This window comes from Apteryx mantelli, chromosome 14 (assembly GCF_036417845.1).
Source record: "Apteryx mantelli isolate bAptMan1 chromosome 14, bAptMan1.hap1, whole genome shotgun sequence".
Lineage (NCBI taxonomy): Eukaryota > Metazoa > Chordata > Aves > Apterygiformes > Apterygidae > Apteryx > Apteryx mantelli.
In genome coordinates, this window is record NC_089991.1 from 14,756,397 (window position 1) to 14,783,458 (window position 27,062).

Here is a 27,062-nt window from a genome sequence, read left to right on the forward strand (position 1 = left end):
AAGCTCTTTATAAACACAAGATTAAAATTGATTGCAATCTCTTCAAAAATATCTAGCTTACAATTCTGATATTACATTAAATTTAATACAGACTCTCTTTATTACAGAAGAGAGCTACAGCTTTCTAACGAGTCACACAGAATTGATACCTAATTCTTGGTGCCTGAAATAACTGGTATTTAGTTCTAGTGAATGTTTTGGACCAGATACATACCTCCATTAACGTTTTTATTCCAAGATAAATAAGATACATGCTCAATTAAATAATTGAAGGGTTAGGAAAAAAATAGGAATATGCAATATGCACTACCTCAATGCACAGATTCTGTAGTTAATGATGGTGCTAAAAATGTAGAAGTAAGGAAAGCATACATCATCATAGTTAAAATAGTATGACCCTGCCCACAAGCTACCCTGTTAAGGTCTTTAGGCTGCGACTTCAGTAGCACTACCACTGCTACACTGCAACGCTTGTCTATGGGAGAGCCCTGTCTCGTTCCCCTCGGGAAATACACCACATTTACTGCATGTAAATGTTAAATCATGTGGTGCTTAGAAACCAGTACAACCCTCTCCTCCCCACCCCCAGAAGTCCTGCAGAGCCCAGCCTCCAGCACAGCTGCTGCCGGCGGGTGCCAGCTGCTCGGGAAGCCACCTGCGAGGCGGATACCAGTGGTAGCTGCACAACCTGCCGCTCCTGCACCTTCCTCCACTAGCCAAGGACTTGTGCTCTGGGTGAAGAGCTCACATGGAAATTGCACTCACTTAGTCTATACGGTCTTAATCTATACTTTCTTTGACAGACTCAGTCCTGCAAAACCCCTTCTGCTCACAAAATGCCACCAAGAAGATAACCGAGTACTTGCCTATTGAGGGAGATGATGATCTGACAATAAGGAATTTTCTGTGTTCTGGAGAAAGGAAGTTTCACCCGAGTTAAAAATTAATGTGAAAGTCAAAACAACCTTGGGTAGAAAAGGCACATTCAGCTTTATGATTGCAGCTTATTTAGTAATTCTTACAGAAGAACTAAGATAAAAGCCCAAAGCTCCTATTCCTCTGGCTTTTGAGAGTCAGAATAAGAAGGTTCATTTTCCAGAAGGAAATGTCAATAGAAATAATTAAATTTAAGTGGATTCTTCATAAGCAGAATTACTGTCAAATCCAAAAGGGGGAGGAGGGGAGGAACAGTAAGAAACCCTCTAGCACAGACCTGAAATTACCACATTTCTTTCGAGAACCTTCACAACACAGCAAGGACCCCAAAAATTCTAATTCTAACCCTCAAAATTTTAAGGCAAAAGTAAAATGAACTCTCCCTGTCTTTAAGTGGAAGTTGCGATTTAAAAGTAATCAAATAAGGAGACAGTCAAGAGCCAGAATTAAGGAAAAAGGTGTAAAGCAGAGCAGAATAAGAGTCAGAGACTGTTACTTACTGCATCAGTTATGATAAGAAATTTCCATCCACAGACTGGAAAGTCATAGCTGCATTGCCTCTCTATGTGATCTTAGGATTTCATTTAACCCTGTACTTTCTATGCTCTTTTTCCATTGAACAAAGTATGGTTAGTATTTTACCAAAAAAAACCAACAACAAAACCCCAAAACAAAAAACAAACAAACAAAAAAACCTCACAAACATACCATTTCTTTCCTCTTTACCCTGATCTAACTTAGAACTTAGCCATAGCTAGGAAGGAAGAATTTACTCACTTTCTCTTCATTTATTCATTCATTTCCTTTCTCCCTATAAACAACCTGACATCCCCCAAAACACATCAGAAGCTTTTTTAGCAGTACAAAGTGACTGGGGCAAACAACTACGGATGACTTGCTTACCACGAAACAGAATGGGAAAGGGAAAAAAATCTTCCTCCGAGCTGCTCTGCAACCACAGCACAGCAGGCTAATGGTGGTCTGTCTGAGTAACCACTGTCTAGCCCATCTCTAGTGCTCCATTTATATAAACTTTCCACATAGTAACACTCAAGGCTGCCTCAATCTACGACAGAATCTTTAAGTAATTTGGGTATTTTTTTCTCCTCTCCTTTTGATGATGACAAAGAGGATGGTCCATCCATTCTCCTTCTCCCTGGATAGGTCTAAAGAGCAAAGTGCCATTCACCATATACTCAGTTTTGGAAAACAGAGCATGCCCGGCAATCCCCACGAATCACAGAGCTACAGACGTCAGGTGTCGCCCCATGCAATCCCATCCCCTACGGCACAGTTGCATCACCGACTGCAGCCCTACCGCGGTCTGCACCCCCTCGAGGGTTCTTGCCGGAGGTAGCTACTCACCTCTGGTAACACACACAGCGTCCCTCTGCCACAGGGAGGTCACCCAACTAGCAAAAGGTTCTAGAAAACCAGAAGTAAAATTCTCTCTTTCTGCTGAAAGCACAGGCATCCCTGCGGCTAAGCCCGTCAGAAAGGTGTCTTCACGTCAGCGTAGCTCCATTCTCCACCGTCCCCACCTTCCCTCTCCCCCATAGTTCTTCTAAGCTCAGCAGAATGCCCCAAGCCAAAGCGGGAACCAGCCACTGCCCCGCTATCGCACTGGTATTGAACAAGCTGATTAAACCTGCTGTAATCATTTGGTACAATAAACCAAATGTCACTGGAACTGACTATTATAATAAAATCAGTATCTCCTGCTTTGCAAATAAACATTTCAGCTTTGCTCTGGTATTTAGGGAACAGCAGGAGACAATTATCCAGAAACATAACTCCACCCTACTGACATCTTTTTAAATATCACTATAATATCAACTGTCAAGAATAACAAAGCAAGAATACAAACAAGTAACATAGATCTTAAAAGTTTCAAAGCGTCTGAAATACTGCCCTCATACTTTATGCCCCTGCTTTACCACCACCATGGTCTAGATACAGCACATTGCTATTAAGGTATCATTTCAATTTTAATTGTACTGAATTGCCATTATTTCTAGCTAGTTGGTAATGCTTCACTCTCTTGTGGGAATAAACTATTTATTTCTTTTCTTTCCATGACAGATTTTGCAGTGCTTAGGTATTCAGCTACTGGTAAAATAAGAAGCAAAGGGACATTGCATTTCAGTTAGGTTGAGACTGCTACAAGATGTCCATTCACCTTGTAGCAGTAATGCCAATGTATGCAATACTAATTGCAAGCATGTCTGAGTATCTTCATCTGATTATACGATTATTATTATCTCTAGGGGGCACATATCCAGATTTTTAAAAAAAATAAAAAATTAGATCTGTAATCATGATCCTGCTTTCCTTCCCCCCACTTTTGTTTGTAAGCTTCATGATTTGTAGAAGGGGGCTGCTATTTTCAAAAACACGTCTTTCAGGACCCAAATTCTACCCAAAGCCAAGGGAAAATAGGTACCTAATTCCTTTAGCACTTTTTGGAAGTACCTGCCCTGATAAATATAGTGGGTCTCAAATATATTAAAAAATATATCAAAAATATAAAAGCATGATTTAAAAAGATGAAAACAAAATACCTTTGAAACATTTAGAACAATTCAATCAAGTTCACAACCGAGCATTTCAAAAACAGCACTGGTTTCACTTTGTGTTCATATGCCTCGTAGTCAGCCAAGCAACATAAAAGTACATAAGTATAGAACTAACATTTTGTTTAAAGTTAGTTCTATACTTATATAACTTACACCGTACACACGCACACATATATAAATGCACACACACACATAACTGGCCAGTTTCCCTGGCCAATTTTCAAAACCATGTTATCTCACACGCTTAGCGCAGCGCGCAGCAGTACTGAGGGCCAACCTCAAGCTGTTAGAGTGCTACAGCTGACCTAATGCAACGCGACCTGGGATGTCTAGCAGAATTAGAAGAGGGGCACTATGAAATTAGAGACGTCCTTGGGGCAGGATCTCCCACTTCCGAGAGTATTGTCATGTCCATAGCCGTGTCCATCACTGAACAGTACTGAGTTTACCAATCTGAGTTCCTGCATGAGAAAGTTGTTTCTGAAGAACAGGCAAAACTTTAAAGGGTCAAAAGCACAAAGAAATTAGGAACAAAAAAAGGTGGGGGAGCAAGGGGGTCTGTTTTGGTTCTGTCAAACAAATCAGGTTATTACATAGGACAGACTTTTATTTAATATTTTTAAAATGTGGATTAATTATCAATTAACGATTTAGTGCTCATATTTACTCTTCCAAGTTACTTAAGTAGATGTGCACGTATGCCAAACAGGTTTTCAAATCCTATATGCCTGACTGAATCATTTGTTGGTTTATGGATGAGAAACAAGTGTATAAATGAAGCTGAATTTCTTGGTTTGTGCTTTTAAAAGGGAAATGGTACATATGGCAAGTAGAAATCCATTTTGAAGTACCAAGGAAATGAGATGCCATGTCTGACATAGGATAACAAAAATACAGACCATGGGTATGTAAATATTAAAAATACATTTTACTATTATGTATTTTTCCATTCTAGAATAATATTTTGAAATTATATAAGAAATCAGGGAGATTTGCTCACTTAGTAGCTTTAAGATAAAATGACTAGTAAAATTCTTAAAATTGGCTACAATTTGTTGAACGATTGAAGGTCTTTATTCCAGTTTTTGCTAATCATGATTTGTACTAAGACATTATCTATAAAGCATAGATGAAAGAGAAGCATATTACGTAAAGCATCCAATACATACACACTAAGAACTAAGCCCGAGTGATATAAAGCTCCATAACTTCATCCTTCACCTGCGCCTTGTGCGTCCACAGTGCATCAGTGGGGCTTCCCCACCCCAAATTAGCAGCCGGATCTGGAGTTGTTTAGCCTGTCGGTCTCTTTGATAAATTGTGTATTTACCTTGTAGCTACATAGCTTATCTGAACAATTATTCCCATGTGAATAGTATTTAACTGAGGACAACGAATAAAGATTTGGGGGATGTTTTTAGGCCTAATTTACAGCATACTGGTATCAAATGAGAGATTCCTATTAATATCAGTTGACTTTATGTAAGACTCCTTCTGCAGAACCCCCCCCACACACACACACAGAGGTTTATATATATAAAGCTACAGTGGGGAGTCGGGAAAGGAAGAGCATCTTTCCTCATGCTTAAGTTAGCTCTAAGACTTGAACAAAATATGAACAGTCTTTTTTGTACATTTTCTTCTTAAACACTGCTATTTTTCCTACTCAGGCTAATCTGCAAGTAGACATTTGTGGAGAACACTCTTTTTGCAGCCATTTCTGATCATTCTCCCTTTTCTTTCCCCTGAGGGATATTTCTTACTGCCATGATACTTAAGCCCCTAGAAAAATTTTTTGGGGACAATGAAAAACTAAATTGCTTACAATTGCCTGCCCTCACAATCCAGACGTCTTGCCTGGCCTTAGTGCTCTGCTCATCTGCACTGTTAAGCTTATGCTCTCAATATCCTCCATCTCATATCTGGTCCCTTTTAGACACCAAATACATTTATTACTTGTACAGCTTGAAAGAATTCAGTCATTTTCTGTCTGCTTTATCATGCACTGAACATTACTGTTACCTCTTAAATTTTGTTTGCAGCAATATTAATTTGAAAATTGGAAGCCATGTTTTCCTTTAACATTTCCAAATCCATATCTACATTTCAGAGCAATTCAACTTTAATTAAGGGTGTATCGATGCACGATGTTATGATAGCAGCATTTGGCTTTTATCTTTAATGATGAGTCAAACCTATTCAAATATTTGCAGGAATTCCAGGGAGAGAGGAATATTTACTGCAATTAAGAAGCATCTAAGTTAATTCCTACTATCCTGCTGAAATCCACCCTGTTTCGCAAGGGTTATATCTACTCTCGTGCCAAAGTCGGGATGTTCAGTTTCAACCCTTGTCTTCCTCATCTTCATTTCAGTAGGAACATTTTAACTTTGCTCTAAACAGAAACAGAAATGATAGAAAACTTCTGACATACTAGCTGCATCATACTGGCAAGAAGAACTGAAGCCTGACAGACTATAAAAACAGGAAATATTGGAAATGTCAATAAATAGAAGTGCTGCACATATAGACTGCTTTTGTAAGCATCAGATATTCAGTTGATTCTTTTCTGTATCTGAAATAGCTTTTAAATTTCTCTGTAACAAGACCTCAGAGGCTGGAACACTAATCCATACACTGAAAAAAATGTGTTTCCTCCTAATGAACGTCAATATTTTGTTAATAAATACATTTCTAATAAATAAAATTTATATTTATTTAAGACAAGCTTTGGTAATATTACCATGGTCTCTTTTCTCTTTCTCCCTTTTAATGCTAGTAAGATCCATGGGTTTTTATAGTTAGCTATTTGCATTTACAATCTTTAAAACAATTAGATTTGGAAGATAATTGACTCTGCCCTGCCAAGCAACCTGCACGCAATGTTCTGTTATCAGTTAAGGTATGACCTGACTCTCAAAGAGAATCAGAAGAGTTCAGCTGATTCTCACCGGAGTTTAATCAGGTCTCTGCTTTTACATAGACAGTAGGTATTGCTTGACACTTGGTATATCCCAGTCTACATTTTAACACTTCATGCTGCAGAGAAAGTTGAGTCAATGCATATAGCTAAAAAGAACTTTTTTGCACTGTACACTTTTTAAAATTTAGTTTAGAAAACATGTCCCCCATTGCTTTCCACGAAACACATGCAGACTGGTAAGTCGTGAGACCTTCTCTTCTCCAAGAAACAAGTCACAGCTGGTTCACATCTGAGGTGGATGTGAGTGCAAGAGGCAGCAGAAAAATCAGTCTTACTCTAAGCAGAGCAAATGCACGTCTACTGAGAAAAGTAATGCTCATCTCTGTTGGACCTGGCCCCAAGCTATTCCTTATAATACAGGGATTTATTAAGCGATCATTCTGCTGTGGAAAATGCATCGTTATACCTTTTATTTTTTAATTTTTACAACCTCTGCATATTCCAAAATTATTCCTGTGCTTCACTGAAAAGTCTTTTATACATAAACAATAGGACAATGCACCCTGAAACTCCGTAAATTAAATTCAGAGCATTATATTTATCAAGAAGGCATTTACTTGATTGCATGCACAGGTGCTCCGAGCCGAATGAAGACACTGCCGTAAACGCACAAGGTGAAAGCATCTCTTGCACCAGGTTCATCAGAGACGCATCCCAGAGGCACAGCAGCGAGCCGGCAGCTGCCAGGTCCCTGTCACAGGTCCCTACCCATCCTGAGCCGAAGGCTGGGAGCAGCGGCCATCCAGCCACAGCCCTGTGGCGGCAGGCGGACTGCTTCACCCAAACCAAGCCTGTGGGAGGGAGCTTCACGAGAGGGAATTTCCAGCAACAAAAGCAGTACTTCCTAGGATCCACCTTTATAAAGCAGGAAGTTCAAAACTCACTAGTTTGATCCCCTATGTCAAATCGGCTTTTTAGCAGAGGAATGTCCACTGTGAAGAGTACTGAACATCTCTTTCAAACATTAAACGTCATTTTTCACATTATGAACGCCAGCATATCAACACTGGTGTTTAATACCAAACGATGGTGACACAACATGACTGTTTCCAATAACCACCTGGCTAGAACACCTTTTAATTTTCTTAGGGTACGAGGATAACAATAGTTCACACCAATCCCTTTACGGGGCATAGTACTTACGGCAATGATGTTTGAAGAGTTTTGTAAAAATAACAGCTCAATAGAAAAGTCTTAGTATAGATGTGGACTGCAAGTCAGCACTGCCTGCAGGACTGCAGTACAGTAGGGGAGAATGCTATATGGTGAAACCACCACACTTTGTGGGCAAGCAGGTTTATCTGCTAAGAAATATGAAAGGGCACATAAAAATGTCTCTGTCATGTCTTGAACAGGCAAGATACTTCTGTATAAACCAGTGCCAGTATTCTTAAACTTATTCATTTCACATTACACATTCCCAAGTATCTAATTAAACACTGCACAGGGGAAACATCCATCTGTTATATTTTTTTTATTGTCACAACATTGCAGTATTTCACTTACAAACTTGCTTTCAGATATTTCAAGCATTGACCAGAATTCATCACTACTGTCATGAATTACATATGTTCGTTTAACCTAAAGCTAGAGCTAGTTACTCTGCAAATTCTCTTTTACATGCCACATCTCATTTCTAACCACAGAATAGAAAATTTAGCAAATGAAGTCAGCAGTTTAGTAACGTTTACATTAATGTTAAATGTCTGTCCCTGATGTTCCTCCAAGTTGACAAATGAGAAGACTAATAATATAAACGTCAGTACTACATTAAGGAAGCAGGCCTTCAGAGGTCAGATGGAGCCTGCTTATATTTTAACCCACATTAGAGAGATACAGACACAGGGGTGATAACCACCTTGCTCAAAACTGCTGTACTTTTTGAAACTTTCACCAGTCAACAATCTCAAATTTACAACACTGAAAGCACACAAGTATGTCTGTGCTGTTTGCCTGTCTCAATTTTTCCTTTATTCTAGTAAAGCTCTTTTCTAGTCAACTGGTTCAGTCATGTCTGCAGCTCCTTAACCAGGTCCTGATAACTTCTCTCTTCTTGGAATAGCAGAGAGCCTCCTAAATCCAGAATACCAGTACCTTACTCAGAGGGTGAAGCTAGATATTATACAAAGGCTTTGCAACTGCATCTTCTGTAGTTAGCAGCAGAAACCAAGGACACCTACTGCACTGGGTGCAAGCCCCCAACTCTGTATGTGTAGAAGAAAGAAGTTTCTTCCAGCTTTCTTCTACTTCTTCTTACAGTTCTCTACTCACATTTGCGATCCTCTAACTCTGCAACTTTAACACATGCCAAATGAAGCCCTCACAACCACTCTTCTCTGACCCAAAGGCTTATTACCTGCCTTGCAACCAGCTGCAGGTACAGAGGTAATTAATCTTTATATTGCCACACACAGAGTATATACACATGATAAGGAGACATGAAGGGTAGTGCTTTCATTGACAGGAATGAGTCTCTGTTTGCACAAACCACTTTTAAAGAGTAATCCTATACTTCCTTTGATCAGCATCTATAACACAGCATCTTCCCCAAACAAATGAAGAGCAAATTAAGGCAAATATGAAGACCAGAACCAGTCAGTCTAGTATTTGCAAATAATGATCAATGACTTTTGTGAAGAACAAACGCAACAAATATTTCAACACAGAAAAGGCAACACTATAATGAAAAGAAGCAATAGTAGATAATCTGATGAGTAGGATGGCCACAAAAGATAAATGGCACCAAAGGAAAAAGGAAATTTCAGGGAATTAATATTTTAATAGTTGTGTTTTAATTATTCCTGTTCTTCTTATAACAGTGTAAGATTGAAAATATGTAGAAATAAGAAAGAACAAAACAATGTAGAAATATTTGCTTTTACCTGTCACATACCAATTACACTTGATTATTAGTACTTTGAAAAATGTTTGCAGTGGAACTTAAACACATGTAAATCTTGGCTTAAGTTTTGGCTTGGTACACTCTCTGAAAGTATGAAACTTTTGAACACGTAAGGAATGAGTTGTAGTTATCCACTTAAAACAGGCAATGCAAGTTTCACATGTTATCAATATAAATGAAGATGAAAATTCAGTGCTCCCAGCTGTGATTTGCTTGAAGGTTTCACACAAAACTTGACACAGGTGTGCTCAAAAGAAGAAAGTACACATCTAAATTCTGCCTCTTAGCAACAAGATATAATCTCAGTATTTGATTTAAAAGAGAGGTGATGAATCACATAGATCTTCATAAATAAGGAGATGGCAACACACCCTCTTAGCATGGTGTAAATGTCATGAGAGGGGGAGATGGAAAGCAACTATCACATAGCTCAGCCACTACCATCTGCACAATTAATATATGTTCTAGCAGCAAGAGAGTAGGAGGGAAAAGCATCATCACTTACGACTGCGTAGTCATTAGCCAAGATCCTAATCTTCATTAGACAAATGAAATAAAACTCACCATAGACTGAAGCTTTCACAGTGGATCCACAAAAATACTCTAAAAATGCTCTCACTGGAGGCAGATGAAAACAGTGCATTTTGAAGGGGTAGTTAGTAAGCAGAAGCATGACATTAAGATAAACTGATAATCTAATGCTGCTAATGTAAAGCTACCTACCCTCCCCCCCACAATTCAAGTAAATTTTACAGTAAGTAAAAAAAGAAAAAGAGCACACTGCAAATTTTAGAGGAAAATGATGACTCAGAGGATAAACAAGGTCTATAATTGAATGAAATCTTGACCTCAAAAACACAACTGGCATTCCAAAAGATTTAGAGATGGTACAGACTTTACATTAGGAAATTGCTGAACAGAAAGCCTGGATGAGCACATCGTGATGAGGCAGAATAGCAAAGAGTGTTAAGCCAGCATAGGAGAGGATAATGCATGCTTGAAGCAAACGAGCCTGCAGGATAGCTTTGTCAGGGCTACAAATACGTTTTATAAATCACAAACCAGGCGAGGACGGACTCTCCTGCTGCCACTCTGCTGTCAGCCACAGATCCATGTTTACCTGGCAGTTTATTTTCAGTACAGATCAGAATTGAAAATAATATAAAAGTAATGCTCACACATCAAAGGGGGAGGGAAGGCTCCCCCCTGCTTCGATCTCTTTTTTGCAACATTGACCCTTTTTGCCAGTGCTGAGAGGCACCTGTTTATCTAAATGGAAACTCTCCCATGTTCTCAGCTTGCAAATAGCTTCACTAAGACCTTCTTAGTGGAAAGATAAAGCCTCCAATGCAGAGCTGATGCCCTGCTCTGTGGAGCAATATCACGCTCTTAGGACAGAGGACAAAAGATGATTTGTCACACTAAGTCTGAACTACTACCTTCTGTCAGAAAAGCACTTTCAATACCAAATTTTCCAGGGTCATTAATAATGAGGCAGGAGAGAACTGCTAAATATTAAGCAACTGTAAGTGATAAAACTTTTCACTTGTTCATCCCTGCCAAGACTGATGAACACAAGCAAATCTGCATTTCCTGAATATTTCTCTCAACACGAAAAAGAATTTAAAAATCTGAAAGCATCAAGGTAAAGAGAAAGGTATCCTATTTCTAGGGCTTTGTGTGTGGGTTTTTGTTTTTTTTTTCCTGTGGGCAAAACATAAGTTAGCCAGATTTCCACCCTACTTCACAGACTTAGGAAATGTAGGTAACAGAATACAGCAGTGACATTCGGAAGCACTCCTTCAGGCCAAGCCTGCTCTGAAGTTTATCAGCTTGGCCGTCAGTACGATACCTAGCACCAGACTAGATGCAATATACAGATCCATTGCTTAACAAAGCAAGACTAAAAGCTATTTTTTCACTTCTTGCACTGACAAATACAATTAAAAACAGAATAAAAATCTAAGAGAGAAAAACTATTTTACCAATGCTTTCTTTTCTTTCACAAGGTTAAGTCATACCTGTCTTTCCCTTCTTGATGGTGTATAGCACATCCACAGAACTTACACATTGCACCTATTGATCATCTGTATTTTCTAATTCTTATATTGATGTAGTATCTATACCTTTCTCTGAACAGCTTTCTAATCAGAATCTGTAATAACAACAAATAATGAAAGTAACACCTAATATATTTACTTTCCTTGAGAGATTTACAGACACCAAGCAAATACTACTTTCCATGGCCTCTTTTTTGTCTTCAATTCTGTGCAGTAGTATTCCCACAGCTACCACTCTCCTTGCCTTTCTTCAGTTTTACCATTACTTCTATGGTCAGGACGCACCATATTTTCCTAGCAATCCCACAGATCACAGATTTGTATTTAAATTAAAGCTGTATTGAAATAAAATGAACAGATGAAGCTTAAAGAAAAATGACATGAAGCAGACAAGATCTGACCAGATAAGACAGATGAAATAACAGTCTCTCTCTTCCAATACACACAAAATACCTTCAATACTCATAGAAACAAAATACGAAGGCAGAGGGAAAAAAAACCCACAGTATCTGGTTCTGAGACATTCCCACACAATGTTTGTAGGTGGTTTTGAAATAAAGTGTTTGACATTATATGAAAAAACATACCACACTTAAACGCCTTGTAAATTTGGGGTCTGTACACTCAAAGTGGGGAGAGAGTGGAAAGGAGAAGATAGGAAGCCTGACCTGAATGCAAACTGCAGCTGCTGCTAAGCCCCATGAGCGGGGCCACGCGTGTGCCACCAGACCAACAGCATCCCCTGGGGGGAAGGTTTCTTTCTAATCCCGGAATTTTTTTTTTGTTTTTTATATACTCTCAAATAATGGGATTTATATCCCTTCCAGAATACAACTTGCACTCATCCCTCCTCAGATTCCTACTGCAATCAGTGATGCTTCTTCTGGCTAGCTAAACGTGTTCTTTTAAGCAGCAAACATTTCATCAATATCCTTCAGTCTTAATGACATGCAAATAATTTTCCTGAAATGCTATATCTTCTCTATGACAAAAATATCTTCTTGCATCAGAAGCTGAACACAGAAGGCTACAAGAAGTAACTGACCTTGACTAAATCATCTTGGTTTAGGGAGGATTTTTTCTGTGCATGTGTGCGTGTAGAACACACAGCAACTCCACTACACAGACACCATTTTTTTTTGCTTAAATACTTCAGCTCCAAAATGTATCTTGTTGAACATGTACAAGAGTTGTATGAAAATAAAATGACTAATGGCATGTCCTTTTTACAGCTATTCCATTACCTCTTTAAAAATCCAACAGCAAAAATACTCATCTCTTCTCTAAGTCATGATAATGAAATGTCATACAGGACATTTCTCCAGCAATACTAACACTATGAAAACAGAAAACTCAAAAGCTTTTCAGGAAAAGCATAGCTGAGTATTTATACATTAGAATTATACTTTGAGAACCTTTGCTCTGTAGAAACAGCCCACCAACTAATGTTTATAGATGCATGGTGCTAGTTGGTGTTAGCTGAGAATTAAATGTAAAGTCTGGAATGTAATTATGAAATATATTTCTAATGTGAATAATTAAAAGAAAAGCAAAGAGGGACAGATATTTGAAGTTTTTACGTGCCTTTTAACCTTTGTCTTGTTTCCCATCTTGTGCATTGATTGACATTTCTGCTTTTTACATATAGAACCAGATGGAGAACTTGTATCTTCTAGAGGGATAATGATAAGATGAAAAGACAGACCATAGTCTCTCACTGAAAGGATAGAGCTTATCAGCAAAGTCTATAAATCATTTATATTCTCAGGTGACCACACCAAAACATGCTGTAGTCATCCGAATTCAGGAGATTTCTAAGCTTTTTCCAAGTGGTTTTCATTGCTTGAAATGTGTAACGCTTTGGCAAAAATGTCTACTAAGGAGATTGTGATAAACCTTATGTTCACAATAAATTAAAGTTACATTGCTCTCCCACATAAAATGCAACTCAATTTAGAGAAAAACAGTCTGTATAAACAGAAGCATTCAAAAATGTGTTGGAGGGTTTCTTTCAATGCAGCATCAGCTATACTGCCTCATAGTTTAAGATATTTGGCCACCATCCGTCTAAAAGCAAGATATTGTTTTAGAGAAAAACTGGGCCATACAGAAAGACTGATTATTATTAGCAATGGTGCCTCTCACACATACAAGCCCACTGAAACACATTTTTGAGATCACAAAATGTTTGTCTTTCTGCTTGATTAACACTTCACTTCCTCACTTGACTTGCATAGGGGATAAATCCTATACTTCATTTTAAACTGAGTATGGACTTAGAGAAGACCCCACGATTTACTACTTTGGTCATATGTTAAGCCCCATTTTTTTAATTAACATTTTTGATGAGGGATTTATTCTGCTACAAGCAGACTATCTGCAGATTTATTGTGACCTTCAATATTTTAGTTGAGTGTACCTTGGATCTTTCATTTGTTATAACTTTTCTGATTAAATAGATCACTATATTAAACCTTGAGCCTATTTTTTAACCTTTGAGGATTGAAAAGAAAGTTTAGGCCATGATCTACTATTTAAAGTCATATTATTAATGTGTGAGCAACAAGCATACAAGCAAGAGTGATCTGGAAGGCAATTTTCTGAAGAGAATTTCAGATGGGATTTTTTTCTTTCCTCTCCTCCACTGAGAAAGGAAGGAAACAATAATGTTCTCTGAGTGGAAGAGAAACAAATCTTGGCTAAACTAAGCTGCCCTAGAGATCACAATTTGTTATGTGTCCTAGGACAGTAAATCTAAATACACTTCTACTTCAGTAGAAGAGACTTTGAAACATTTAACTAATTTGCAACAGCAAATTATTATTTTCTTACATTTTTTTTATAGGAAAGCAAAAAAACAGTTAAGTAAACTTAATGGTTTGCATACAAACTACACATAGAGAATGGTTGCTTCCCCTCACAGCCAGAGAGGCAGAGCTGCCCTTCCCTTTGATCCTGTGCTAAGCACACCTCTGGCTAAGTTTCTGCTAGCATTGCCACCAGGCATGACCGCTTTAAAAAGTGGCATGACCAAGTCACAGGCAGCAGACGACAAAAAGAAGAGATACTCTATGGATGGCAAATGATATAGCAAAGAACATTTTTTTCTACCAGTTTCAACATTTCTGATATTTATACACAGACCTCCAAACGGGGTTAGGGTCAGGACTGACAGATGTTACAGACTGAAGCGAGAAAGAGAAGTTACAGTTCTAAGAAAATCGGCAGAAGGGAAGCCTGAAAAACCAGTGCTGGAATGCTCTGGTCCTGTGCATTTCACACCAGTCTTGGTCAACGCAAATGAAAGACCTCAAAACTGTTTTCTCAACAGCTACTCAACCCTCGGTTTTTCCCATTCTGACACAGAAGAGAATCTGTCATAACATTATTCAATATATACTGAGTAAGTTTTTCATAAGCAGTTTAAATAGGCAAAGCACTGACACGCACCACCTTCTAGAGCAGAATAAAACCAGCTTCTCCTAGCAGTGGTTCTGAATGTCTTTCCTCTAAATTTTCTAAGGGGAAACAAATGTTAGTTTTATAATTCCCAGTGACTTTACAAATCTATGCAGGACTCTGAGAAAAGTAGGAGGCTTTCTGCATGAATTTGGAAGTCTCTTTAAAAGTTCATATGCCTTTCACTTTTTGAAAAATAATGTTGGAGCAAGTATTTTTAATATCACAGTTTTAAAATACAGTCCCAAGAGAGAAACCCTTGTCAGTAAATGAAAATATACTTAGAAGCTGCAACCTTTTCTCGTGACATTTGTAAATTGACATTCTCCGCCAATATTCATCGTAACAACAGAAATTATAACTCACTGAAAGATGTCCTGTACACTCTACAATATACACTATATATGTATACACTATATACTCTGCACTTATTTCAATTAAAAAAGAAAAAAAAGGAACTTAGGTGTGTTCTCAGAAGTGATGTATTGTACCACATGAAGATGGAGAAAACGTTATGAATTTTCACTTCAGAAATTAGCTGGGAGGATCGTGCGCTCTTGCAAACCCTCACCACGAAGTGCTGAACATGGATTTACTGTTCACACGTGAGAATAATTTAGGGATCTGAACATTTGTTCTCTTCTGGCAGTCACCCAGAACGGAGCGGCCCCGCGGCCTGCAGGCCTCGGGGATTGGCAGGGCAGCGATTACAAGCCCTTGGTCGCAGACAGCAGCTTCGGAGCGACCGGCCTCCGGGCCAGCTCACCGAGGGAACCGCCACGGTCCACTTTGCTGTGGCACTAGGAGCACGTCCGCACGGAGCCCTTGCCTTGTGATTTGATCGTGCAGTCTCCTTCTGGCCCCAAGACATTTTTCCCATCTGTTCACACAGATGGCACTCTAGTGAATTTAAAAGAACATTTTTTTCCAACTTCTTCTGTATTCTCTCCCTTTAAATTGCACTGTTCTAGACTAATAGAAACAGAGTGCTCCAGGAATGACAATTTAGAAGGAAAAAGCATGAAAAAATGAGTATTGTTTTCTTACACACATGATTTACAGGAGAAGAAACTATTCACTGAATGGCTAATACCAAGCCCCACATTACAGCCTAAAGATCAGTGATAAGCATGGCTTAGAAACGCTCTTCTGCGAACATTTACACATATTCCTCAAGTCTGGAGAAGTTATGGAAACACCAGACGAACAGAATCTCTTGCAACTTATCCTGTGGTTTCTCTCCTTCCCAGCAGACCTGAGTACTATTCCAGGAAAAGCTCTCCTCGAGTCCTTAGCACACTGAGGGCCAGCTGAAATTTAAATTTGCAGAGACGTAAAGAAATAGAAAATAGCCCCAAGAGATAATGAAACAATCTAGGCTTTTATTAAAAAAAAATTTGAATTTTAGGAGTTTAGGCCATTCTTATTTTTCAGAAAATGTTTTTCCATTTTGGAAAGATCCATAACAAAACAAGATAAAACAGTACGTGAACAATCAGCAATTCTCTTTTTTCATCAACAAACTTTCTCTGAAGGAAAGTATTTTTTGGGGGGGGGGGGAAATACCACTAAAACTAGATATTTAATTGGAATGAAAAATAACCCCAAGTACTAGCATCTTAACACATGGTGGGAAAAAAGTTCATTTTATTTAAGAAGTAGCATCCAACAACCTCTCCTGATAATGTTCATAAAAGCGCAAGAGAAAAGCCTCATCTATACAATGAAAAGAACAGCTAGGAGCGACTGTCTAATTGTGACCGACAGCAACGGGAAATGAAAGAGGCTTTGTTAATTCCAAACGCCTCATAAATTTTTTTTCTTACACATGCAAGGCCTTAAAACTTCACTCATAAAGTGCTCTCAGACTCTAAGCCAGCTTGTTGTCTATCTCAGATTTTTTCCAGATTTTACACAAAAAAAGCAGTATGTGCAAATAAAACTTTATATATGTACACATAAACTGTAGATATATACCAAATATATAACTTATGTATTTATACAAATGTGCAGCAACATTATACAGACCCTTAACACCCATCTCATTAGTTGAACCTTTACTAGAGCATTCTGCAATAATATTTTACATATATCCTTCCTATATGAAAATTTCCATTGTCAGGATCACCAACTACCAGCTAAAATGATATGATAAAAAACATCACAGAAGGGAGACTAAATAGATTTACGTTGCTGTAGTTCTAAATTATGCTAATACTTAAATTTCAACTCAAGTTTGTGCATTTGATGACCTCTATCTGTTTTTGGAATAAATGTATGTAATAACCTTAGAGCAACTTATAACCCATTACATGGTTCTATAGCTGATGGAGTTTTTCTTGCTAATATAGAGTAAATGCCACAGTTTGTCTGTTAGGCAGTAAAACTCAGAATTTTTTTTCACTTCATTGCAATGTAATAATCTTGGGTAATAGGGCCCTTAATGGGAGAGATTCCTGCGACTTAAAGCTTCTTCCTTATTAAGCTTAATTGAATTAATTATTCACATACTAATGATTTAACAGCCACTTTGTATAAAATAAAAGCAAGAGACCCTCTTGAATACTTATCCAATACTTCAGATCTAATAAAGGAACTTAGGTAGAAAGATACCTTTGTTTTCTTTCAGATAGGGGAGGTACTTAAAATCCAGCTACATTCCCTCCTGCTGCAGATGGAGGTGTTCTGAAATAATACCATTCCAAATCCTACAGCAAAATGCATCTTTAATCTACAAGTCCTTAATTGAAAAAGATATTTATGACAACCAGTGATGTCCTCTTTATTCCAAAAATTGCATCTTTCCTAAAATTGGCTCATTTTCTGAATGTGCTTACACAGGAAAAGTGGAACAGTGCGATTCTGAGAATGGCACAGATTTGTATCTATAAAACTGCTATCCCAAGGTGCATATGAAGGCTGGCATTTTATAATTCTTCATAATAATGCCTGGCACTTATGTAGTGGTTTGGGGGATCAAAGCGCTTTACAAACTAATTAATTAATCTTCACAGCACCCCTGTGAGAAGGCAGGTTTTACTATTCCAATTTAATATATGGAACTGAGGCAGAGGAGTTGCATGATTTGTTTCATGTCACAAAGGGAGTCCGGGGCTTTGGCTTGTAGATCATTAGAAATAACAGCAGTAGTTGTTCTGCGGTGAATTCCTCGGGACCTTCAATAGACCTGTTTGCATGAGTAAGGAAAACAAATCTGGCCCGTATAAATGTACAAGGAGAGCCAATACCTTGTTTAGTTAACCTTAAAACTAGAATTAACTCACTTAAGGAAGGTGCTGGGATTCAAGAAACTCAAACTCCTTTCCTTATATGCTGGATCTAATTCACTGTGCAAAACAAGAGCGGGCATCTGACTTGCCTTGCACTAGTTTTTCAGATAAGAAGATTGGGATGGTAACGCTGCCTCTCCACTCAAACTCTGGGATGCTGCGGGAACTGTTAGCTCCTATGATGCTTTGTACCCACAATTCTACATAAATGTGCAGCTTTCTTAGGGAATTCAAAGTTTTAGTCTTCACAGCAGATGCATAACTTCACTTTGAGCCTGAGGTTATACTTTTACACTTGCAATTATTTCTGCCTGTTTTCAAAAGTTTCCTGCTTTAAACACCCATACGCAAGATTTAATGGTTCTTATGAATGCATATGTATATCCTAACAGCCTCTACAATTTGGACACAAAAATCCAATTTACCTCAAGGTTTCTCATGCAAACCAAAATAAAACCGTGCCAGACTGTGAATTAACTTCAGCAAGTGCTGGCAACTGAGAGATCAGTAATTGCACCTATGAGCACAAGCTTTAGCACAAGAAGTTACCACATGTATTTCCCAGTTAGCATAATGGAAATGCTTGTTCACAGTACCGAGATTCTCAGGTTCAAACAATTCTCACTCAAACACAGTACTTTTCACATACTCTTTGCAATGCTTCGTACGCCCTCACCGCCATAGCAAAAACTTCAGGGTCATGGGTTTATGCAAGATACAAAGAATGGCAAGTAGTGATATCCAAAGTTAAGAAAACCGGTATGTGTAACTGAGGGCAATATAAGTTCTTTAGACAGCTACTGTACCTTTTATTTCCTGTACATTCTCTGCATTCCAGAAAACATCTCCAACCTAAATTTTTGTATCATTGTATGATCTTTGATTACACTGATATTTTTGACATTCCACTGGGCCAGAATCACTACGACAGTGACAGTAAAAGGATCCAATGTCAGAAATGGTTAACACGATTTTCAAATAGGCTTTTAACATGTAAACAATGAGCAGGAATTTCAGAGTATTCATTTTGTAAGTGTAACTATACAGAGTAAATGCAGTGATTTTGGGCTCTCAAATTCCCGTTATGCATTTACTGGTGATGTGGTGTCACTGAAATGGCACTTTCAACATCCTTATGATGTTTATAAAATTTTACAAAGGGCAACACTACTTCAAGATGCTATTTAAGAGGCAACCAGGGCTCCAGTTGATATACTAGAGTGACAATGCAGTGTCTCACAGTAGGGGGTTTTATGTCACTACAGGGTACCTCATTAGAAGATTTATTTCCTTTCTTTTCTCTGAGCCTATAGAAGACTCCAGCCAGAACGGAGGGCTGCACAGCTCAGGGATGCAGCAGCACGGTGTAACCAGGAGAGCAGACCCACCGCACCGCTACCATGCTCAGGAACACAGCCTGCAAAACAACCTCCTTTCCCCAGATTGGAAGTTTGGGTATTATGGGGATATTTGAAGGGGGTATACAGTCCAAAGGCATAATTTTAATTCCAGCTAGTACCAAAGATTATGGGGTACTGGATTTCTAACTGAAAATTAGAAATTTATTATTAGATTATGTTTATATTTTAATCAAAAAGATCCATACTATCAGGAAAAAACAGTTGTAAAAAGCAGCAAAATAAGATCGGACAATTTATTGAAGAATGTCTGGCATGAACAATTCACCTCAATTTGTATGTTCCTCTGAAAACTAAAGGCATTTAGAAATGGATTCCATTTTTATACTGTCCATCAGATTTTGTAGATAATAAGCTGTATATGAGAAGCTAAATTGCTGAACAAGTCCGTTAATAGAATGAAAATGCCTAAGGCTATTTCAATAGAGCATAATGTAGGAGAACCTATTTTATTTGCAACAGTGTGAATTTCCAGACAGCCAAAAGCGCAAGTGAGCAGGCAGCAGAAGGCACAGCTGGGGCGATACAAAATCCAAGCATCTAGGACTATTTTGAACTCACATGACTCAATGCTCTTAGCAAGAAATAAAGAGAGGACAAAGCAAGATTCTTATACACATAATTCTCCAATTTAATAGCAGCTATAAAAATCCGATAAAGCTTGACTACGTTATATTTGTCAGATAGGAATTATTGTTGGTTGGCTTGGAAACTTGTGGTTGCCAACTTATTTAATAAGTCTTTACAAATAAAACTGTTGTGCTTTCAAATGGAATAAGCCTTTCATTTCTGACAAAACTACTCTGCTCTACTTCTTTTTGTCTTCCTTTCGGCTAAAAAGGATGGAAGTGTCACCATCTTCTGGGTATATTGCATTTTTCAGGAAAAATAAAACAAACTTCAGTTGCAAAAGGCATATCTCGTCTGCTGAGGGAACAGAAGTATAACATACTCTTTGTGTACAATTATGAGAGTCCTCAACGACCAACCCGTAGTCCCAGAGTTCATTTGTGAGGACTGTTCACAGTCCTCAGATGTATGCAAAAGCAGAAGTCTCTAAAATAGCCAAAATATTAATGGTGCAAAACCATGAGAAAGATCTTTGTCTTCAGCTCCTTCTTCAACCATGTTTAATCTTAGTGTACTATACCTCACTTCCACCTTATTCTCACGTATAAAACCCAAATACTCTCTTCCAGCAGAGAAGAGTGCCATTAAGACCACCCTAGGAAGCAGACACCTAAGAAGTGGCAGTTACAAAGTGGCAAACAACAGCAGGGTCTTACTGGTCCCACTCCTCAAATCTTCCATTCCAACCATGAAAATGTGTAAAAATTCAACTAGTTCCTCAGGCAGCAAAATCAGGGAAGCAATTGTTGCCCTTAACTGCAGAGAATGAGTCAAAATACGGCACGATTTTCTGTCATTGCAAATGCATTTTAAGACAAATTTAGTGTCAAAAGTCAAGGGAAAAATACATACATCTATGAAACAACAAACCTTATCTACCATACCAGCTATTTCTGTTATTTGTATTATATAAATCTGATATTTTAATGTATGGAAATTTAGCTAAAGCCTTATCTTTTCATGACTTATGTTCTGGTTGAATATCTTGTTTAAGCTTTGCTCAACCTACTGCAAACTGTTTGTTAGCTTTCCTAGATTTGAATCTCGGCTCTCAAAGTCTACCGGACTACTCTATACATCCTGCCAAAGTCACTAACATCCTACTGAAAATCATCTTACCTACCAATAGACAATCACTTTCACTGTGACAACTCTTAATTTAAGCCTGTATATTGCAATTTCCTTTCATTTTGCTCATTTAAGTGTATCATCTATTGAATGTCCTGGTCTTGACATGTCCGGCAGCAAAGAATAATTTTCTTGCAGATGCAAAATGAAATAAAACATTTTTTAAATAGGAAAAGAAGTTCAATCATATTTGCAAATACCATACTGTAACATGAAAAGGAAAAACAAAATCTCTTTCCTTTATTTTCTCAAAGCATAAATGGCTGGCAAGTATCCCTCAGAAATAAAAGTCCCACTAAAACTAAAAGTAACCAGTATGTCATGTTCTGTGTAAGCAATTGGTCAAAATTCAGTTACGCCCTTAACTACTGTCCTGTAGCAGTGAATAGGACAGGCTTTGAGGACATAATAACTACAGTATAGATGTCTACATTCGTTACTAGCCATTTTTGTCTCTCTCTTCTCCTTCAGTGACAGGATAAGCCAGGTGCTTACAAAACTGCCTCCCAGTCCTTCCTGAAATTTACCTTAACAATGTTAAATCTAACGGAATCTGACGGGCACCTGTTCACATACCGCGTTTGGGTTCTACCAGGAAAAACAACAATGAACAATGTCAAAGGATCGTCATTCACTATATCCAAAACAGCAATTCAGCTGTAGGAATTTAAAAGAATGGGGGACAACTACATTCACACATTTTAAATTAGGACCATTTGGGTAATATAAAACCAATTGCAGTTCCATGCATTTACTTATGGCAATCCAGGTCAGTGAACTTGAATTCACAGAAGCATATGCGTGTATATACCTATATATATGTGTGTGTGTGTATATATATATAAACACACACACACGTACACGCATGCATACGTATGTATGGAGAGACAAGAGAATAGGAATGAAAGACTGATATTTAAAGGAATCTCAGTTTAGTAGTATGCATAACAAAATGAGAAGTAAATTAATGCAGCAGTAACAAAAGTGATTTTCTAAACAGTAGTGATTTACAATTTCTTAAAAGATATGTGAAAATTAGTATTAAGCAGATATTAAATATATCACCATTACAGGCACTTTAATCACATTAACTGTGAATTAATTTAGATGAAATAGCTATGTAAGGGATATAAAACTGTAACCTTAACATTAGAATTATAACATTGATTGCCACATGGCTCAGTGAAGGCAAAGCAGAATATGGCTAATACTGTAATTCTATGGTGTTACTCCTGTATAAGTTTGCTAACAGGACCCATCCACCAGTGCTTGAAAGACATATTTTAGCCAGGAAGGCCTTTCCGAACTGTACTTAAAAGAGTCCGAGGAGGAGGAAGGATCATCTGCATTTTATTAGGAAAATTTGCCCATGGATCATTAATAAGCAGGGCCTACAAGAAGGATTTTCTGAGGATAATGATCCAACTACAAGAGAACTATTTCGATACTGAAGTTTATCTCTTGCTGTTGGCAGTCCCCTCTGCAGTCCTTTTTAGGCTTGGACTACATCCCAAAGGCACAGGGAGATGGAAGTCTTGGGGACTGGGAGAGAAAGAAAAAGGGATTACATGTATTCCTCGCTTTAAGTTATAACAGTACAGCTTTTGTAACACTTTCTTACCCTAACAGTTTAACACTATGTTTTATACAGCTATAATACAAACACACACGTACACAGCAGTCAAGATTTCTCTCAAACTTACTTCTCCAAATAATTGAGACCAAAGAAAAAATTGTTCATCCAGATCCACTACCTATTGTGCCTTTGAATGTTTTCATTTTTCTTCTAACCTGAAGATGTCACAAAAGCTACAGAAAAAACCCTTAAAAACCCTTAACAACTTTGTTCTTCAAGTAAAAAAAAAAGTTATGTTTCCTCCAAAACTCAGGAAAACTCTGTGTGTGTGTGTGTGTGTACAGAAATATCTACCTATATAATGTATATATATACACACACATATATATAGATATATACATATGCAAATTTATGAGAAGCAGCAAGCCATGTGAAGATCTATCTTCCGTGTCCGTTCCTTAAGTGTATCTTTTTAAAAGCAGCACATAACCTCAGGGACCATCCCCACAGGTTGTAATACAACAAAAGGTACAATGACCGAAATAAAGATATTTATTATTAAATTGACAACACTAAGTCCCCGTTTCATGACGGAGGAATAATCACTGTTTTATTACTAGAGCTGATAGCTTTAACCTGACAGATTTCCCAGGATTAGAAGCTACTTGCTCACTCTTGCCCTAGAAGACAAAGTGGACTCTATGAATATCGTACGGATAAAACCTGGACCCTTTCTTGCCGTTAGGTTCCTGTTCTGGTCGCGTGGAGGCAAGACCAGACCATGCTGCCTCCCTGGGAAACCCCTCAGCGCTCTCCCCCAAGGACGCAACTGCAGCAGCGCCAACCACAGTCGCAGCCCCCTCGTCTTTGCAATAGGTAGGGGAAGATACGGGGTGACAGACATCTTGCTACAGCCCTCAGTCTACGATTCGCACCAATCCGACGAAGGAACGAAGACAGGATCCATGTCCTTCATTCATCTTTTAACAGCTCACAGGGTGAACAGAGCACTCAAAATGTGCCAAGCAGAATCTTAAAAGGGATGTAAGAATCAATAATCACAAATATATCGATAATCAGAAATACTAGATTGCTAGATATACGAGGATGCTACTTCCCCATTCAAAACTCTTGAACCAGAAAAAAATGCTTCTAACACACCTTTACTTTGGGCTGTGCATCATTTCTACAATTGGAATAATATTCTAGATACATTTTGGATGCCATATTATGATTGTAGTTTTCTAAAGATTTACTTTGAGAAAGAAAGAAAAACTCAAAGTATTAGTAACATTCCATCTAATTACATTAAATAGAGCATCAAGTTAAAAACCATACATGATTTTTCTTTGTCACATCATAAAAGATACTAAAACTGATTTACTATATGCTCAATAAAAATGAGGACTAGCTCCACCCAAGACAAGGAAGCTATGCTAACACCAACTGAGGCAGCTAAGACGACTAAGTCCATTTTCAAAACGGTCCAGTTGTCCTGCTGCCATCTAGACAGCAGGCAGCTGGAGCCTGCCTCTGGCCTCGTGGTCTGGTGTCTTCCAGTCGCAAGAAGAAGGGATTTTCCATTTAAGGGCTGGAAGCCTCTACTGTCCTGGGAAAGGCACCTCCTGGCATAAGCGAGTGGCTAAACTTTATCACCCCAGACACTTTCAGGTCAGCACATGACAATTAAGTAAAACACCAAAAGTGTTAAGCCTGAGTCATACTAAAATATATGAAGATGAGTTAGGTTTGTTCAGGTGTCTCATTGACCTAAGCAGTTCATAGTAAGGATGAGATTTCCAGAAACACTTCACGTATAATATCAAGGTGTGCATGCAATAAGAAACTAAAGGCATCCAACATTTTCAAGACTACTAATTAGTAACAGGTTATCATAATTAGATGTGAGCTTCACAGTGCATGTTTGTTCCATGACTAAATAAATAAGCACATGCCACACTCCTTCAGAGTAGAAGGCAACCAAGTTAAATTGCATGCTCCTTCACTTGATATAAGCACACAGTAGAAAAATCCCACTGAAAATGGAAAATATATATGTTTTAAGAAATAGCATTCCCTAAAATTATTATTGTATATTTTCCTCAATATGAAAATATCAGATGTTCTAAATTAGAATAGTTATACAGTACTTTTTCTTCCATTGTTTTCTTAACCCAGCTGATGTTTTCTATTTTGTTACCTACTCACACCATATTAACTTGTCTTTTGCAGGAATGCAATTAAATCACCTTTCACAGGAATTTTCATCTATGAAGGCTGCCAAACAGACATTTCCCCCTACTTTTCAAGCCTTCTCAAGGGTGAGGTTCTTCCGTTGATTTGTCCAGTCAATAAAAACATGTACATTGCCACCTCTCTACCTGTGGTCATACACAATGACAATATTAAGCTGCAAAAACATTTCAGGTCAAATCTCTTGTTAACGAAAAATCGGAAAACTATTTTTTTTTTTTTAATCAGTGTAACCTACAAACCAATCTGAAGTTCAATGAAAAATTATTTACAAAAAAAGCACTTGAATAAACCATCAATTCAGCTGTCATAGAGGTTTTCCTTTTTGCCTCCCCCTCTAATCCTCACTAAATATTTATTTCAATTCCTTTAAGGAAGCAGTTCTAAAAATGACTTTTAATCTAGATTGTGTATTTTTAAAAGTATTTATAGTCTTATCTGTTTTTAAAACAAATAGCTTTGCACTAGAAATGGCAATTTATCTCCAAAATCTATTAAAAAAAAACCCTTTATCTGCTCTTAAAATACTTAAGTTGAAATTGTTTCCGGCATATCATCAGTTAGAATGAACAGCAATAAAAGGAAAAGAAGAAAAGAAAGGAAAAGAAGAAAAAAGCAAAGAATAAGTTTTAATTGAAGCCATGATTGAAAGACTGAAAATAGACTACAGAAGAGTTAGAAATGTTTCATACTGACCTGAGTCCATAAAGGACTGTCCCATCTGGATGCAAACGGATCATTCTGTTCTTCACAGTGACACCATGTACAAATGACTTCTTGTCATTCAGAAAATAGGTATCAGGAACCCATAGCTGATCTGCTACTCTATTGTCCAGAGTAAGATTTAGAGGTATTACATTATACGACAGCCTCTTATCTCTCCACGCTTGCTGAAAGTACATTGTCAAGGTATAGTCCTGTGATTATAAAAACAAAAAAATTGTTTGCATTGAAACAGACAGTATACATATGCAAAAAGTGCAAAAAACATACTTATTCATTGTGACTGTTCTTAAAGGCAAACATTTCAGTTTAGAACTTCCATAAGTAGGGGTTTGGGTTTTTTTTCCCCCCCAGTATGTGTATCCTAAACTTGTGTATACTCAATAACAGAAATTAGAATACAAACCAGACGGGGTATCGATATTTTGTGAATGGCTCAGTTGTTCTTGCTTCAGTATTTAAAAAACTAGGACAGATACATATAGGTGCTTAACAGTTTGCAATTTCTATAATACTGTGTAAGCTTGTGAGTTCTAGGAAACAGGAAAATTTGGAAATCAGTGTTATTGCATGGTCTCCACTGTATTCAGTAGTGTTTTATATGGCAGGCAACAGCTCTGGATCAGGCCTTATATCTTTAGAACTGCAGCTACCCATTTAAACACTTTTCTAAATGAAAATCTCTGAAGAGTCTGTTAACTTTCCCCTGGGCACTGAAATCAGTGGGAAGTCCCCTAGGTTTCTGTGCTACAGAGTCTTAGTCTTATGCTTAATTTTACGGATGAAGTAACTCTGGTTACTTCAGTGGGACACTTCAGAGTGCACAATTAAGCATTTGAGTAGAAATTTGCATTATTAGGAGACTACAGGCTTTCTGTGTGTTGATGCAGGCCATTAATGAATAGTACTTTGGAGATGTTTTGATCTTTGGGTGCTTTACTAGACAATATACTTAAATTATTATTAAGATCTGTTAAAAAGAGGTAGAATATTCATTATATATTAGCCTATACTAAACCTTTAACCAACTCCACAAATAATACACAGCACAGTTGCATATCTGATCACAATTGGTCAAGGGCTATAAAACAATAGTGAAGAAATACTTAAAGAAAAACTAATCTAAAA

At 37.7% G+C, this 27,062-nt stretch overlaps 1 protein-coding gene across 1 annotated transcript in view; it reads right to left on the bottom strand.

Annotated features, from left to right (window-relative positions):
- GABRB2 (gamma-aminobutyric acid type A receptor subunit beta2) overlaps nt 1–27,062 on the bottom strand; it is a 174,446-nt gene that overhangs the window by 85,027 nt on the left and 62,357 nt on the right. Inside the window, exon 4 of the mRNA XM_067304604.1 lies at nt 25,908–26,128. Coding sequence (XP_067160705.1) covers nt 25,908–26,128 — 221 coding nt within the window. The remainder of the gene's footprint in view (nt 1–25,907; nt 26,129–27,062) is intronic.